The sequence below is a fragment of the Haemorhous mexicanus genome, chromosome 16, assembly GCF_027477595.1.
Source record: "Haemorhous mexicanus isolate bHaeMex1 chromosome 16, bHaeMex1.pri, whole genome shotgun sequence".
NCBI lineage: Eukaryota > Metazoa > Chordata > Aves > Passeriformes > Fringillidae > Haemorhous > Haemorhous mexicanus.
In genome coordinates, this window is record NC_082356.1 from 11,335,284 (window position 1) to 11,350,681 (window position 15,398).

Consider the following 15,398-nt stretch of genomic DNA (forward strand, 5'->3'; position numbering starts at 1 on the left):
TCTCTCTCTGTTGTAGGAGGGAGAAATCGGGCCGAATTGTTTGGCCGAAATCAAGGTGACCTTCAAACCCCTGGAAGCACTGGAGTATGGAAGTGTGGCTTACTGCAGCATCTCAGGTGCAGCTCCTTTGCCCTGCTTCTCTGCCCCTCAGTGAAGCCATGGTGCAAGCCTGAGCCCACTGGGCTCCCATGGAACTGCTGGGAAGAGTCCCTGGTCAGCAGGGACACCTCCCCCTAGACCAGGAAGCTCCAAGCCCCATCCAGCCTGGCTTGGAGCACTTGCAGGGCTGGAACCTCCACATCTTCCCTGGGGAACCTGCTCCAATCACTCACAGTAAAAAATTCCTTCCCTAATATCTAACCTCAATTTCCTTTCTTTCAATTTCTACCCATTACTCCTTGTCCTGCCACTCCAGGACACCAGAGATGTTTTAAACTCAGCAAAGTGGTGGCTCAAATTGGAAAGCAGCCTGAGGAATGGGTTAGAAATTAGAAGTCAGCCCCAAGGGATATCTCCTGAAGGGAGAGAAGGGTCCTGATCTTCTCCTGCAGCATCAGGAGCTGGTTGCATCCAGCTCAGTCAGGCACTACCACTGAGGCAGCCTGGAAAATGCAGTGTAACAGAGGGAATGATTGCACTGCAATGGACATCTCTCCCCAGGCCGTGAGAGCAGGCTGCCCCTGCAGCTCCGAGGGGAAGGCCAAGGACCCTTGGTTGAACTCAGCTCTCAGACTCTGGACCTTGGGAACGTTTTTGTCAACACCCCCCACGTCTATGAGGTGAGCAGCAGGACTTGGGATGGATCCTGATGGCTCCTGAGGCAGCAGCAAGCATGCTGGAGCTGTGGAATTCCTGCCACCCTGGGCACTTGTGAGCAGGGAATATTTGATGTCCTGCTCAAATCTGGGGGGGGTCAGGAAGGTGTGTCTGTTGTTCCTGAAGCCCCAGTCCCTGCTGGCAGCCTTCCTTAGGGATCAGCTGGGAGGCTTCCTGCACCACAACCCCTTGGCCCATGAACCCAGCACTGGCTCCAAAAGCTGCATGTTCAGAGGCTTTTGTGGCAGTGCAGACACAAGGTTCCTTTGGCCTGGGCTCTGCAGAAGCAGCTGACACAAACTGGCTGCCTTTGAGCTTCAGCCCACTGCAACAGCTTCCAGGCAAGTGTCTCCTGCTGATTGCTGCAAGGCACAGGAAAGCCTTGGGAGTTCTCTCCCTTGCTGACCAGTCCCTCAGCACACTTCAGCCTTGGTGCATCTCTGGCTCTAGAAAGAGAAAAGTGTCCCTGGGAATAAAGCAAAGCATTTTTCTACCTATTTGCCTCTCGCACAATAGTATCAAGCTTGCGAAAAAAAACCCATGAGAGATCAACTGAAGGGGTAGAAAGTGAGGCACTGCATCATGCCAGACATTTTCAAAAGCTTGGCTGGGGAAGAGAAAGACACCCTGAGTTTTCTTACCAAAAGTTGGTGCTGTCTGTACATTTTGATGCTGATGCCTCATTCCCAATGTATTGTTTTCATGGTGTGGGGAAAGGTGAATGAGCAGATGGTGCTGGTGGAACTGTGCTAACTGGGGCAGCAGCAGCTCTGGGGTGATTCCTTAGGCAGCTGCAATCAGCTCACGTTGCTCTCAGGGCCAGCTCTCAGTGAGCTTGGTGATGCTGAGCAGAGGTGCACAGCTCTGTGTCCATGGGATCACCCCAGGGTGAGTGCAGTTCTGGGGAGTTACCTCTGCTCTGCAGGAAAACCCAAAGGCAGAACTTGTCTTGTTGTATCTTTTGACTTCTGCCACTCAGCAGCACAAAGCATCTTCTGCCTTTTCTGGCTGTTCTTGGCATCATGAGACAATAACTCCCAAGAAGGGAAGGTTCCACATGTATTTCCACTTTGCTTTCTTGCTGCTGCAGGTGAAACTGATGAACCGAGGAGCTCTTGATGCTCCCTTCACCTGCATCCCTTCAGCCACCAAGGTGGGCTCCTGCTTCAAGTTTGCACCCGAGGAGGGCATCATTGCAGCAGGAGGGAGCCAGACTGTGCAGATCTCCTTCAGTGCCACCGTGTTGGGCAGCTTTGAGGAAGAGTTCCAGCTCAGAGTGGCTGGATCTCCTATGCCTGCCATCCTGACCATCAAGTAAGGACCCTAGGAGCTGGGTGGGCACATCTGTAGCTGTCTCTGGGACATCCCCCACCTACCTCATGTTGGGCTGGAGCAGAGAAAAAAGGTGTTTCCTGAGGTCTGAATCTGTGCTCTGATGCTGGCACTGCTTTAGTGTGAGGATGCCTCCTGCCCTTGGTGGTGCCTGGGAGCTGGAATGACTCCTCCCTGCAGAGATCTCCCTGTGCCTTGGGCCATGGCAGGCAGTGGGATGGATCAGACTTGGGCAGCAGCTGCTCTGGGATGTCCCACCTGAATGGGCCAGCCTGGCTGATTCTGCAGCAGCAGCAGTGTTTGTAAAAACTTGTGTTAATAATCCATTGCAGGTGGGCAGCAGCAGCCTCAGCTCACCTCTGCCAGCCCTGCTGGGAGGGACAAGCTGTGCTCCCAGCTGCTGTGCACAGAGTGCTCTGGTGCCTCCTTGGCACAGCCAGGAAAGGGCTGAGGTGGGAGTCAGGGAACTGCAGCAGGAACTGTCCCAAGGACTTGGGCATCCTCCCGTGGGCTGGGGCCATGGCAAGAGATAATCCTGGCCCAGCACAAGGGAGAAGGGCTGATCACAGGGGAAGCAGAGCTCAGTCCTCAGAAGCACAGCAGCGTGAGGCCTTGTCCCTGCCAGCCTGAGCCATGTGCTGCTGGGATAATGTAGTGGGAGCAGGAGAGCTGTTCTGGCTGCTCTGCAGCTTTGGAGCTGGGCTGCTGCTGTTGGCAGGCACTGGCTCAAGGCAGTAAAGAAATGGAAGCAATCTGCACTGGATTACACCAATAAGATAAGGGAGAGGGATAAAAAAGAGCAAGGAAGTTCTTACCTAGCAAGAGAAAAGTGGCAAGTAGGTGTGCCCACAGTGGAGAAACAATGATGCTGGCTTTGTTTTTGGAGGAAAAGTGCTGCTTTTGTATTTTGGAAATCAAGAGGGAACCTTTCACCATCAAAGAATTGATTCTCCTCTGTCCCTCCCCAAAAGTGATCAGGGGTGTTTCTGCATAAGCAGCTTTCTCCTTGGGCAAGGGCAGGTGTCTCTTGTTGAGATGTGCAGAGCAGAGCCAGGGGCAGTCCTGTGAACACAACACAAGGCCCAGGTCACTGCTCCTTGAGTTTGAACCAAAAGGCAGAGTGGGCATTGATTGGCATCAACCATGAAATCAACTGGTGAGTGTTGTGCAGCTTCAAGTGCTGATTTCAGTGGATGTTGGTGACTTTTGGAGTTTGTCTGCTGAGTTCAAGAACAGCTGAGGTGCTGTGCTGGATTCAGGACACCCTGGTTTGGTTGCTGAAGCTGTTGCTCTTGGCTGTGCCAGCTGGTGCACTGCTGACAAGCTGGTCCTTTCCTCTGGGATCCATCTGTCCCCGGCTAGAACTGTTGCTGCTCCTTTCAGAGGATGATTGGGCATGGCCTGGATTCATGTCTCAGAACTCTGTCTGTAATGATTGTGTGGGTCAAACTCTGCTGAGAAAGCTCCTCCATGGGAACAGCAGTTCCAGCTAAGAAGGAGCAAAGCAGGGAACCTGTGGCTGCAAGGGCTGCTTACAGAAGTGTGTGGGGACACCTTTATGTCCATCCCCTTGCAGACGGGGAAACTGAGGCACAGAGCCATGTCTGGGTGTGTGTTCAGGGTCCTTCATGGGACCAGCAACAACCTGGGGGCTTCTCCTGCCTGCCCTGTGCCCAGAGCCCATCAGTGGCTGTTGGCTGCTGGCCACTTGGCTTTAGCTGCCTCCTGTGCACGGGGCCCTGTGCTGAGCACATGGGGCTGTGTTGGTTGGAAACCCAGGGTGCCCTGAGCCCAGGTTTTGTGCCCCCGAGCCAGGACAGCCGGACCTTTGCAATTCCTTTAACCGAGCCGTTTCCTCCTCTGTCCTCGCCCTCCAGGGGCAGCGTCAGTGCACTGAGTTTACACTTCGACCTCCCTGAGCTCGACTTCGGGGACATCTCCTTTGGTGAGTGTTCCCTGGGCTGGGACACAGCCTCAGGAATCTGTGCCTTCCAACAGAACAGCATCCCTCACTCACGCTCTGCCCCAGCAGCCTCTCCAGGCTGTGAACTGCAGGGCTGCTGCTGCCTCAGGTGGCATTTTGCCATTGGGAGATCCAACAGAAGCAAGGAATATAAAGTCAGTGTTTTCTGGTGTCTCTGTGCTGCTTTAAAAGACAGATGTCTGTCAAGGAAGGTGGGAATCTTCCTGCAATGGAAAGATGAGCCCATCCCTCCAAATAATTCTACCTTTGAAATGAGAGGGCTCCCAGGCAAAACTATGGGAAAAGGAATAACAGTTCTTTCCTAGACTCGATCAGGAGAGCACAGATAAGAAGGCAAGAACAGACGTTTCCCAGGCGCCAAGTCCCGTTTTTCCCCTTGAGTGGAGTTCGGGTCCCAGCAGGAGGAGCTGTGGGATCCGGCAGGGCAGTGATCCCCTCCCAGCCGGTGCAGGGAGGGAAGGAGGGAAGGGAAGGGAGGAAGGAAGGAAATGCTCCTTTTGCAAACTGCCAAAGGGCAGGGGGATGTCGGCAGTGCGGAGCAGCAGCAGGCAGGAGCAGGGCAGGCAGGCAGGGTCGATGGCAGCGCTGAGCTGCAGCCAGGGCAGTCCCGGGGCCAAGCACACAACCTCCCGCAGCAGCAGCGGCCGAGCTTCGATCCCCGAGCGGGAGGAAGGGAAGCTCCGCTCCCTGCCCGAGCTCAGCTCTGACTGCACAGCCGCCCCCAGTATCACGCCCGAAATCCCAAAAAACCCCGAAGGGAAAAGCCCAGCCCCAGGGTCAAAACACCCCAAAACCCCTCTGCCCCTTCCCAGACCAAGGGCAACATTCACTGCCAAGCCTAAACCCAGAACAATGAAGTTCCTGAACTTTGGAAGGAAACTCATTGCCTTTCCTGAGCTGCTTCTTCCCCAGCCTGCATCGGCATGGAGGCACTTGTCAAGTTGCCTTGTGAAGAAATGAAACAAGCAAGGCAACAGATAGAAATATGGTTCTGAACCAGGAGATTGATCCTGCTGAATCCAATTTCATTGCTAAGGTCTCTCCAGCTGAAGGCAGCTGTTGTATCTTTGCTTCTTTGTGACTGTTGACTGTTGTCTGCATGTGCTGAGCTCAGTCTCATTTGAGGTTTTGACATCTGGGTTTGTCCTTTTTGTGCCTCTCCTACCTCCCTGCTGGAGTCACTGCTGGAGCTGGCAGTGGTCATTTGGATGGGCCCAGAGAAGCTCTGGGCTGCACCTGCAGTCCCCATCTGTGTTCCAGGGACTGTTGGTGAGCAGGCCTGGGGAGAAGTCTCCTCCCCACAGAGCTGGCCAGCCCAGCCAGGTGTGCCCTGCAGAGCAGGTTGTGGCTGCTCTGCGGGCTCGGCAGGACATCCCCACCATGAGTGGCTGTATCTCTGGCTTTCCAGGATGGAAAGCAAATCTCAGAGCTAAAGTGGGCTAAACCCTTGCAGGCAGCAATCCCAGTGAGCAGCATGGCTGTGATGTCCCTGTTTGTTGGGTGAGGTGGGACCTGATTCCTAATTGCTAATCTCAAAGCAAGGCTTGGGTGTGCCCCCAGCTGAGTGGGCTCTGAGCTGTCCCGTGCTCAGTCTGTTTGGCCCAAACCAAGAGATGCCTCAAGGATGCTGCAGAGAGAAGCTGCATTAGGGTGCTTTGCCTCACGTTCTAGTTCCTGATTCCATCCTCACTTTCTTTTGCTGTAGCTTCTTCTCAATGACGACTCCCTGTTTATATCTCTTGAAAACAGTGGGAGTGTTGGCAGGCTTCCCAGGGAATTTGACAGCTTGAATTCTCAGAGTAAATGCTGGGTCTGGATGCACACCCATCACTGAGAGATAAGTGGTGCTGGTTTGGGGCAGGTGAGGGAGCTCCTCCCCATCCCAAAGAGAGAAGCTTGCAGTGTTGAGCAGGGCTAGGAGTGGGCATTTTCAGGGCTGCAGTCTGGAATCTGGAAACTGTGTCAAAGGGAACTAAGTGACAATTAATTCCTCACGCACCTTCTCGGTGAGCTGTAGTTCAGATAATAAAGAGCTGAACTCCAATCCCACTTTTATCCTGCCAGGATATTCACCCCAGGATCATGCCATCATGGGTGCCTGACTGGATATTTGTGTCCTTTGCCAGGCTTTCCCTACACCCAGCGCTGTCGCCTCACCAACAGCTCCGCGGTGCCGCTGACGTTCCAGCTCCGCATGTCGGACGATGGCACGCAGCCGGCTGTTGACAGCGTGGATCAGATCCGCAGGCACAGCGACCCAGCCTGGAGGAAGGGAATCCATTTCTATGTTGAGCCCAGGGAGTTCACCATGAATCCCAGCCGAGGGACCATCCTCCCCCAGGGACACCAGGACATCGAGGTACAGCCAGAGTCCAGCCACAGACGCTGCAGCACCAGGGCTGAAGCTGCACTGGAGTGTGGGAGGGCTTTAGCTCTGGTGCCAGCTTTGAGCATGGTGGGAGGGAGAGATCTGCACTGCTGGGAGGCCTCTGCTAGCTGGCTTACTCGGGATGTTCCTCCAGGAGCACTGTTTGGTTTCCAAAATCATCTGCTGAGGTCACATACCTTATGGTCAAGGCCTGAAGCCATTCTTGTGTTTTTGAGAGCAATTGATTTGATTGCAAGTGGGCAGAGCAAGGATGATGGCAGAAGGTGGCTGTTAGAGAGATGTCATTGTATAAAGCAGTTGGCTTTTCTTCTTGGTCTCATTTCCCCCCTCCTGGGGAGCAGAATGATTTGTGTTCACTGCAGGAATCTCTAGAGGGGACAGAAAACTTTGCAGCCATGTGTAGTGGTTCAAATTTATTTTATTGATTTCTTCTTAAGTGGTTTGTTCTGTTGTACCCCCATGTTCTCCCCGAGTTGGTTTACCCCTGGGTTTCACCCTCCCTCAAAGCTGTCCCTCATGCCATTCCTTGCCCCTTGTTCCAGCTCTTTCCCTGCCTTTCAAGGCAACCCACCCCCTTTTGTTCCCCAGCCTTCTTTGCCAATTTGACCTCGAGCCATTCCCTGTCTGCAACACTCCTTTGGAATTCCCCTATTCCTGGAGGCCCCATTGGCCTTTGTGAGCCATCCTCTCCACCCTCCTACTCCAAGTGGCCCCAGATGTACACTTGATGTAATCCCCTCCCTGCTCCCCTGAGGATTCCCTAATGGTTTGCTGTTTGTACCCCCCCCCCCCCCCCCCCGCCCCCGATTTGTGTCTGTACAAAAGCCGTTTCACAGGAGTGCCCAGGGCTCTTTTGCCTCTGATCCCCTTGCTTGGAATAAACCCTTCCTTGTGGAACTTCAAGACAGGGAGCCTCCTCCTTTCTTCTCTGCCTGCTCCCTGTCGTGGCTTGTCTCTTGCACCATAGAGCAAGTGCCTCTGAGGGTTCTGCCTCTGGTAAGTGCCCATCCTGAGGCAGTTCCCCACTCCTGGCATGGGGCCAGAGTTCTGAGAGCCAGCCCGGGCTCCGGGTCCCACGGCAGCCATGAAGTGCCCAGCACCTGCTGGGCCACACTTTGCCCTCAGCTTGCTGCTGTAAAGCTGAACTCATTTTGTTCAAGTCAGATTTCCTCTGCATGGATGTCATTGTAGTCAGATGAGAAATTGGACCCCTAATTTGAATTCAGTATTGCAAAGAGCTTTAGTCTAATGTCTGAATGTAGCTGACCTATGCCCTGATAGCAAGGTGTGTTTAACAAATCTGGTATTGCCAGAAGGCTTTTGTTCCTCTGAGACTGTGCTCTACACATGGAGCTGCAGAAGAATGAAGGCCAAATCCTCCTCAAGAACTGGAGGATATCACAGGTGGGTAATGAGCTTTTGTAAGGAAGAATTTCCTGTTCTTCTCTTCCACCAGGTGACCCTGTGTTCCAACACGGTGATGGAGTTCCGCCGGAGGATGCTGGTGGACCTGGAGGGCATTGGCAAGGGAGTGACAAAACTGTTCATCACAGCCAGGTACCAGCCCTTGCCTGGCCTCCCCCAGGCACTGCCTTGCACAGGCTTTGCTGGCTGCAGCTGCCAAGGAGAAGTGCTGCTTAATGGCCTCATGTTGTGCCAGCTGGACATGAGAACAGCAGGGCTTGGGCAGCAGCCTGTGGTGAAAAGCAGCCCTGCTCACAGCCCAGCACGGTCCTGGGCCCTCTTCTAAAGGGACCAGGAATGATATCATTTCTTGGCCTGGGTTTTGGTGCTTGAGGTGGAACAAATTTCCCGAGGGCCTCCTCTCCTTCTTGCTGCAGGATGTGGAGTTGTGCTGGTTGTGACCAGCGTGCATTGGTTTGGGCCACAGCAAGCAGCCTGCTGAGAGTCAGGCTCTGCTTCTGTTCATGGGGGCACCTGGCAGGGGGGAAGTGGCTCTCAGCAAGAGTGGCGAGGGCAAGGTCTTAGGAGGGGAAAGCAGCCCTGGATGTGGCAGCTCAGTCCAGTTTTTCTCCTTCCCTCTCCTTCCCATTTTGAGCTTTAATATTCTCAGAGTTGAGACTAAAGGCCGTTGTTGCTGCAGCAGAATTCCATCCTGCAGTGCTGCTGTGGGTGCCAGTTGAATGCCCAGAGGGATGCAGCTCCCTGGTGCTGTTCCCTGTCCAAGGCAGAGCCATCCAGTCAGTGCCTGGGCTGCCATTCTGTAAAGCAGGTGGAGCTGGGGCCATTCAGTGCCTGGAGCTGTGCAGGGAAGGAGGGAGGGAGCTGCAGGGCCTGGGAGGGGGTGATCAGCCACTCTGGAGGGCAGCTGGTGTCTCGTGCCCTCCAGGGCTGGGGCAAAGAGCTGAGTTCTCAGGCAGGGCAACAGCACCATGGCAGAGAAGGGAGTCATTTTTCCTGAGACACTGGAGCTGTGTGTTCCTTGAGCCTTAGTGAGCCCTGATCCTTGTTGGGAAGGCTCCCCCAGAGCTCGTGGATCACTGGGACTGTGACAGGAGTCCTTGCAAGGCTTCTTGGGCAAAGGAGGGGCTGAGGCAGCTGTGGCACAAAGTGCTCTGCCTGGGGCACTTGGCAGCCTCTGGGTGCTGCCTCTCAGGGTTTGCCCCTCCTTGACAGGACCTGTTTGAGTGGGAAGAGGCAGAAGGCAATTTATCCCTGTAGGGCTGTTAAATGTCCATTTGACAGTGACCAATGTGTTCTGCTCCGTTGCACAATCTTTGGGGGTAAACGTTCTCCATTCTCTCAGTATCTCTGATTCCCCTGGGGTCATCTCTTTGCCCAGATGTCTCGTGCCTGAGCTCCAAGTGTCCCCCTATGTGCTCCAGTACGATGAGTGCCACCTGAAGGTGCCCTATGAGAAGAAGCTCGTCATCAGGAATCCCAGCCACCTCCCTGGCTGCTACGGGCTTATTCCCCAGGTTTGGCATCACATCGACCTCCTCCTGTCAAATATTATTGAGGAGATTATTAGGGGAAAAAAATGGTTTGGATAAGACTTTGCTGCTTTCTATTCAGTCTTAAAGATCGTCTGAGAACAGGATCCTACCCGAATGTAAACTTGAGGAGGCAGTGTAAGCTGCTGAGGGAACAGTTGATGTTCTAGTCTTCAGGGTGTTTTCTTGTGGGAGATCTTAGAGGGTTGTGAAAAGCTGCTGCATCCAGAGACACCAGTGCCTGTGCTGGCAGCCTCCTTGCAGGATCCCCTGCGAATGTTAAGCCTCCAATTCTTGCATCTTGTTTGTTCCTTTTACCTTTGTCCTGGGGAGTTTTAAACGTGTGTGTAAGTTGCTGTTGCGGTGGATGTTAAGGAGTCTAAAGTTTCTTCAGAGGTGCCTCTGAAGCTGCATTTCATTCTGTCCCTTCCAGAAACGCAAGGAGGACTCTGCTGTGTTCTACTCCAGCCCCCAGCCCTGTGGGATTGTCCAGCCCCAGAGCACAGCAGAGATCCCAGTTGTGGTGGAGGTGCAGGCGCTGGGCGAGCATCGCACCAACGTTCTCATCGGCGTGTTCGGGGATGAGAGAAACCCCCTGGTGAGGGCAAGGGGAGCTGTGTGCCTGTGGGCAACTGCTCCTGGCAGGGGCACAGGGACAGGGATTCTTCTGGGGAAAACAGGCACAGGCTGCTGTGGAGAAGGACAGGAGGGATGGGTGGCACAAACAGTTCGTGCCTTAGAGGTGGGAATCTCAGTGTCTGACACAGAATGGAGTTGGGCTAAGCTGGGATCCAGGGTCATTTTAGTTCATTGTTCTTTAAAATGCTGTTCACTTTGGAAACATCTGGTTTAAATGCCATCTCTCTGAGCACAAAAGAGGAGGTCAGAAGACTTCTAAGAACCTTGAGCTTTCTATAAAAGAAAGGAAAGCTGGCATTTGAAGTGTGGATGCAAAGATTGAAACTTATCTTAAGACATATGGAAATGGTGATGCCAAATTCCCTGGATGGCAGCAAACATCTGAACCTGGGCCATTGTGGCACTGCCTGTAAATCAGTGAACAGGAAGGACAGGCAGTGCAGGCTGTGCCAGGGAGCCTGAAGTTTGACAAAACAGTTGCTTTCAACTCTCAGGCTGCTTCCCTTAAAGAGGAGGGTTTCTGCCCACCAGAAGAACCAGTTGTTTAACTGTCAGCATGGTCTTAACTAGAGATTTCTGGCAAATCTTTTACCTTTGGGCCAATAATTTGTACTTTGAAAGGTTCTCTTACCTTAATCCTTTTCAATTTGGAGGTGAACATGTAATTTTCTTTTTCCCCAAAAGCCCAGCATTTCAGCTGGAGAGTGCTAGGTGTCCCTAAAGAAATAACGTGAGCAGGGTTGAGCTGTTGAAGGTTTTTTAGGTTTCCCTGTTGTAGTTTGGTTTGGGTTTTTTTAAAAATCTTTCTTGCTTGCTTCCTGGCACAGAGAGCACAGTTACGGAGCTCAGGATGGCTGGCAGAAACCTCCCTAAGCCCAAGGGTGACAGAGCTTGGCAGGATCCCAGCACCACAGCCTGTGTATGTATGGATGGGGAATGTGACCTGAGTCACCTGGGAGTGCTGGAAAATGTCAACCAAGGCCCCAGCAGTGTCAGGGGAACATTCCTGATAAATCCCTGTTGGAGCTGCAGAGTTTCTGGCCTTGGGCACTGGGGGGGGGCTGTGCTGGCTGGGCACTGGCTGGGTCTGCCCCTGGGTGCCTCAGATCTCCCCTTTTTGCTTGCCTTCTCTGTCCTTTCCTCTCCCACTGTGCTTTTGGCATCCCCACAAGGTGTTCATGCCTGTCCTCTGGAGCTGCTCAGTGCAAGCAGTTGCAGCTGCTGCAGCAGCTCAGTGTCATCCCTGGGCTGCCTTTAGAGCAGAGCTGCTCCAGCATGGATTGGGAAGGGCTGGATCAAACCATTTCTCAGTTCAAGGTGCCAGCACCCAGCCAGGGGCTGCATCCTGACCAGAAGCTGCTGGTGCAGGTGTCCCTCCCTCCCACTGCAGGTCCCTGTTCATAGTTCTCTTATTTTCCAGAGATGAGCTTCACCCACCTAAGTTCAAGCCCCAACCACCAAAGGAGAAGAGAACCGGCTTGGACTCCTCAGCATCTCGCTGGCGGCACTTCAAGATCAGAAGGGAGGAGCCAGTCCCAGCCCTGAGAGAAGGGCAGGATCTTGCCCAGTCTTCAGGAGCAGAGGTAGATTTTCTTGTCCACCCAGTGCTTGTGTTGCCTCCCCAGCCTGCCAGCACCAAGTCATGCTCGTGCTGACCTCCCTTTTTGCTGCCCTGCTGTCCTGTGCCCTGGCAGTGGGCTGGGCAGCAGGGCCAGTGGCTGGACATGGGGTGAGTGGGAGGGAGAAAGAGGAGAGTTTTCCTTGGAGAAGCTGACTCAGATCCTACAGGCCTGTGCTGAGTGTGGGATGTTTTGCCTTGTTTCCTTCCCAATGTAAGATGAGACTTTTATCTGCATCATCATGCTCAGAGCTCCAGCTTCCTTCCCAGAGCAAGCTGGGATGAGTCCTGATCTCCATGGAGCCTCTTCCCAAGCCAGCCAGACTCCCTGTGTGCAGGGCTCTGCTTTCACCCCAGAGCTGCTGTTGCACTGCTGGCCCTGAAGCTCTCTTACAAAGGGAGACTTTGCTCAGTGGCTGTCTCTTCCTCCCAGCACAGAAAATGGCTTGTTTTTCAGGTGCCAGCACAAACTCCTGAAAACCCTCCCCTCCCACGAGGCTTGGAGGGATTCAGGTGCTCCCTGGACGTAGTGCACACTCCCCTGGAAGGCAAGAGGGAATCTGTCTCACTTGCCCATTGTCAGTGTGGCCAGCAGGGCTGGAGCTCCCAGTGCCACTGGGGGCCCTCAGCATTGGCCACAGAGGGGCCTCCCCTCCCTCCAGGCCCAGCACAAAGTGCTGCTGAAGCAGCTGCTTGTTGGAGAGGCCGTGCAGGACACGTTGTGGGGCTGCCCAAGGACGCTGTGCAGCGCCTGTGGAGGGCACTGCTCCCCCTGGAACTCCTCAGGTGGTCCATAGGAAATTTTTGCAGGAGCTTTTGCTGTAGCACCTTGAGAAAGCAGCATTTCAATCAGAGATAGAGGGGAAGAGCCTCAGGAGTCAGATGAGCTGGGCTGGACTCCTTCCCTCAGCTGCAAGAGCTTTCACTCTTGAGTCTTCTCCTTCTCTAAAAGCAGGAAGTTTTTAAACTTTTTCAAGGCAAGTTGTGCATCAGAGAGAATTTCTACTGCCAGGAGACATCCCAGTTCCCTTTCATGTAATGTACTAATTAATGCATTGACCTGTGAGCATGGGAGAAGATTTTCCCCATGGTCCCTGCCCTGGTCAGTGGCATGGATGCAGGATGAGGTGAGGGTGATTCTGGCAGTGTTTGGAGAATAGGCCCCTCCAGGTCCAGCTGCACTTTGCTCCAAGATGCTCTTCTGCATCCATTTCCATGCTCAACACCTCAATCTCTCCTGTCTTCCATCCAGGCTTTCAGTGTCCTGCCACTCTCAGGTGTGCTGCAGCCAGGACAGAGCCAGCAGGTCTCTTCCACCTTCTCTGGCCACCTCAGCAGCACCTCCAATGTCACCGAGCTGTGCCACGTGGAGGGAGGCCCCACCTGTGAGGTGCTGGTGACCGGGGAGGCCTCAGGTGTCAGCTCCTCCCTGAGCCCCCGGGAGATCAGCTGTGGCTCTCAGGCACCTCTCAGGGACAGGTGAGTGAGCCTTGCATGGGTTACTGCTCTGCCATGGGTTCTTGTCCCTGCAGGGCTTCCCTGCTCCAAGGACTCTGAGCTCAGAGGTGCTGCATAGCAAAGGCCAGAAGCAGCACAGGGATGGCCACTCTGAGCTCCCTGGCTCCCAAGAGAGGAAGGACCTTCTTCTGTTGAGACAGAACATCATCTGCTCTATAGGAGTGCTGAGCCCTCCTGGCTTAGCTGCTGCCTGCAGGGAGCTGGGCTCTGGGCTTGCCTTGGCACTGCCTCTGGAGGTGTCTTGAAGTCCATGGTGTTGAGTGGCATCTTCTTCATCATCTCCCTTCTTCACCAAAGCAGTGGGATTGTGGGATGGGCAGGCATGGGGCACAGACCAAACCTTGCTTTGGGTCCTGCTCCTGCCTCAGATGAAGTCCTTGCAATGCTGATCTGCCAGGTTCTCCTTGTGGTGGGACAGCACCCAGAAAAGCTCATGTCCTTGAGGCTCCCCTTCAGCTGCAGCAGTAGGCAAGCACAGGAGAAGCTCAGCTCCAGCAAGGCAGCCCAGCTCAGGACACACAGGCCAAGTGTGGAGCTGGGAGGGGAGGCTGCTCAAAGCAAGCCTGTGCCTCAGGACTTCTTCAGGCCAGGCTGAAGTTGGTTTCATGGGGAGGAGATGGATGAGGCTGCTTCCAATGGTTTCCACGGCAGCCAGCCCTGGTTTGCTTGGTCACAGCTGGGTTCCAGCAGGAAATCTGGCTGCCAAGAGCCTGTCTGGCAGGAGAGGAGTTCCTGTAGCCTTTGCTTTCTGACTGACAGGATTGTTCTCATTAAGGAGCAGGCTAGGAGTCCTTAAAACCGAAGATGAGGGACAGAGACTCTCTAACTAATTAAAGTCAGACAGTGGTGTGTTTATTAACACCGGCGGGCGGCACCAGAGCCGTCCCTAAAAGGCGTGACCGCGCTGCCCAAGGTTCTCTGCCCTCTCTTTATTTCCCAAGATCTTACATACAATACATCTGCACAGCCCCAGCACCTCCCATCCCTGCTCTGTATTCAAATGAGGTCATTGGTCCTTCACACCTGTGCAATTCTTCTCTTGAATTGGGTCGGTGGTCTGAAATTGGTCAGTGGTTTTAAGGGATGAAGTCAGGAATGTCTTCATCAGGTCTCTGTGACCCTCTGGCATGATCCAAGGTCCCCTGCTTAGTGATTGATTGACATCAAGTCCAGGTGCTAACCCATTGTTCTACTGGTTTCAATTTGTTCTTGGAACAGTTCACTTACTCCCCTTCCTTCTAGAAAGAAGCTCCTAATGGTAAATAATAGAACAATCAGCTCCAGCTTAAGCATCTCATAATCATTAACCTATGGTCTGCCTATCTACCTTACATCCTGATCCATGGGAATTGCTTCTAACCCTCAGCTGAAATCTTAACCCTTTAAAATCATGCTTCAGCTGTGCCCAGGGAGAAGGGGCTGAATGAGCTGAGTAAGAATGGTAGGAGAGAGAAGCAGATGTGAGCAATCTGTGCTCTGCTCTAACCTGGGAAGCCAAGAGACAAAGGGCGTTCTCAGCACCAGCACAGAGAGCTGGTGGATTAGCCTTTGGCACTGGGCTGGAGGGCTCTGGCTGAGCCTTAAGAGGGAGCTTGCACAGTCAAGAGCTGATGATGGCAAAGCTCAGGTTTGGCTGGTCCTGGAGGTCCCCTTCCACCAGTGCCCTCACTTGGGATGTTCCCAGCCTCTGTGGGTTGAGGAGAATTCACGGAAATGGCCTCAGGGTGAAGGAATGAAGTGCAGGGCCAGCCAGGACTGGTGAGCCCAAGTTTCTGGTGGGACTCTCAGCCATGTTTTCTGTTTTGTCTGCAGAAGGGAACTGAAGCAGCCCGCTCAAAAGCTTCAGGAGGAGGCCAAAACCTTAGAGGAAGAAAAGAGGCAGAAGGAGGAAGAGAGGTGGAAGAAGGGAAAGAAGGGAGTTTGTGTGGGGAAGCAGCCTCCAAAAGCAGAGAAGGGGAAAAGCAAACCACCAGAGATGAAGGAAACCAAAATCCCAAAAAAAGAAACAAAATCCCCTGAGAAGAAGGAAAAGAAAGGCCCAGAGAAGAAAGAAGCCAACGCCCCAGAGAAGAAGGTCACCAAAGCCCCACAGAAGGGGAAAGCCAAAGTCCAAAAGAAGGGGGGGAACTGAAATCCCAGAAAAACCAC

At 53.6% G+C, this 15,398-nt stretch overlaps 1 protein-coding gene across 1 annotated transcript in view; it reads left to right on the forward strand.

Moving 5' to 3' along the window:
• Nucleotides 1-15,073, forward strand: part of LOC132334664 (hydrocephalus-inducing protein-like) — a 29,173-nt gene extending 14,100 nt beyond the window's left edge. Inside the window, exons 6-15 of the mRNA XM_059860754.1 lie at nucleotides 17-116; nucleotides 661-779; nucleotides 1,907-2,130; nucleotides 4,026-4,093; nucleotides 6,259-6,491; nucleotides 7,978-8,078; nucleotides 9,325-9,460; nucleotides 9,969-10,073; nucleotides 12,985-13,147; nucleotides 15,063-15,073. Coding sequence (XP_059716737.1) covers nucleotides 17-116; nucleotides 661-779; nucleotides 1,907-2,130; nucleotides 4,026-4,093; nucleotides 6,259-6,491; nucleotides 7,978-8,078; nucleotides 9,325-9,460; nucleotides 9,969-10,073; nucleotides 12,985-13,147; nucleotides 15,063-15,073 — 1,260 coding nt within the window. The remainder of the gene's footprint in view (nucleotides 1-16; nucleotides 117-660; nucleotides 780-1,906; nucleotides 2,131-4,025; nucleotides 4,094-6,258; nucleotides 6,492-7,977; nucleotides 8,079-9,324; nucleotides 9,461-9,968; nucleotides 10,074-12,984; nucleotides 13,148-15,062) is intronic.
• Nucleotides 15,074-15,398: the final 325 nt, after the last annotated feature.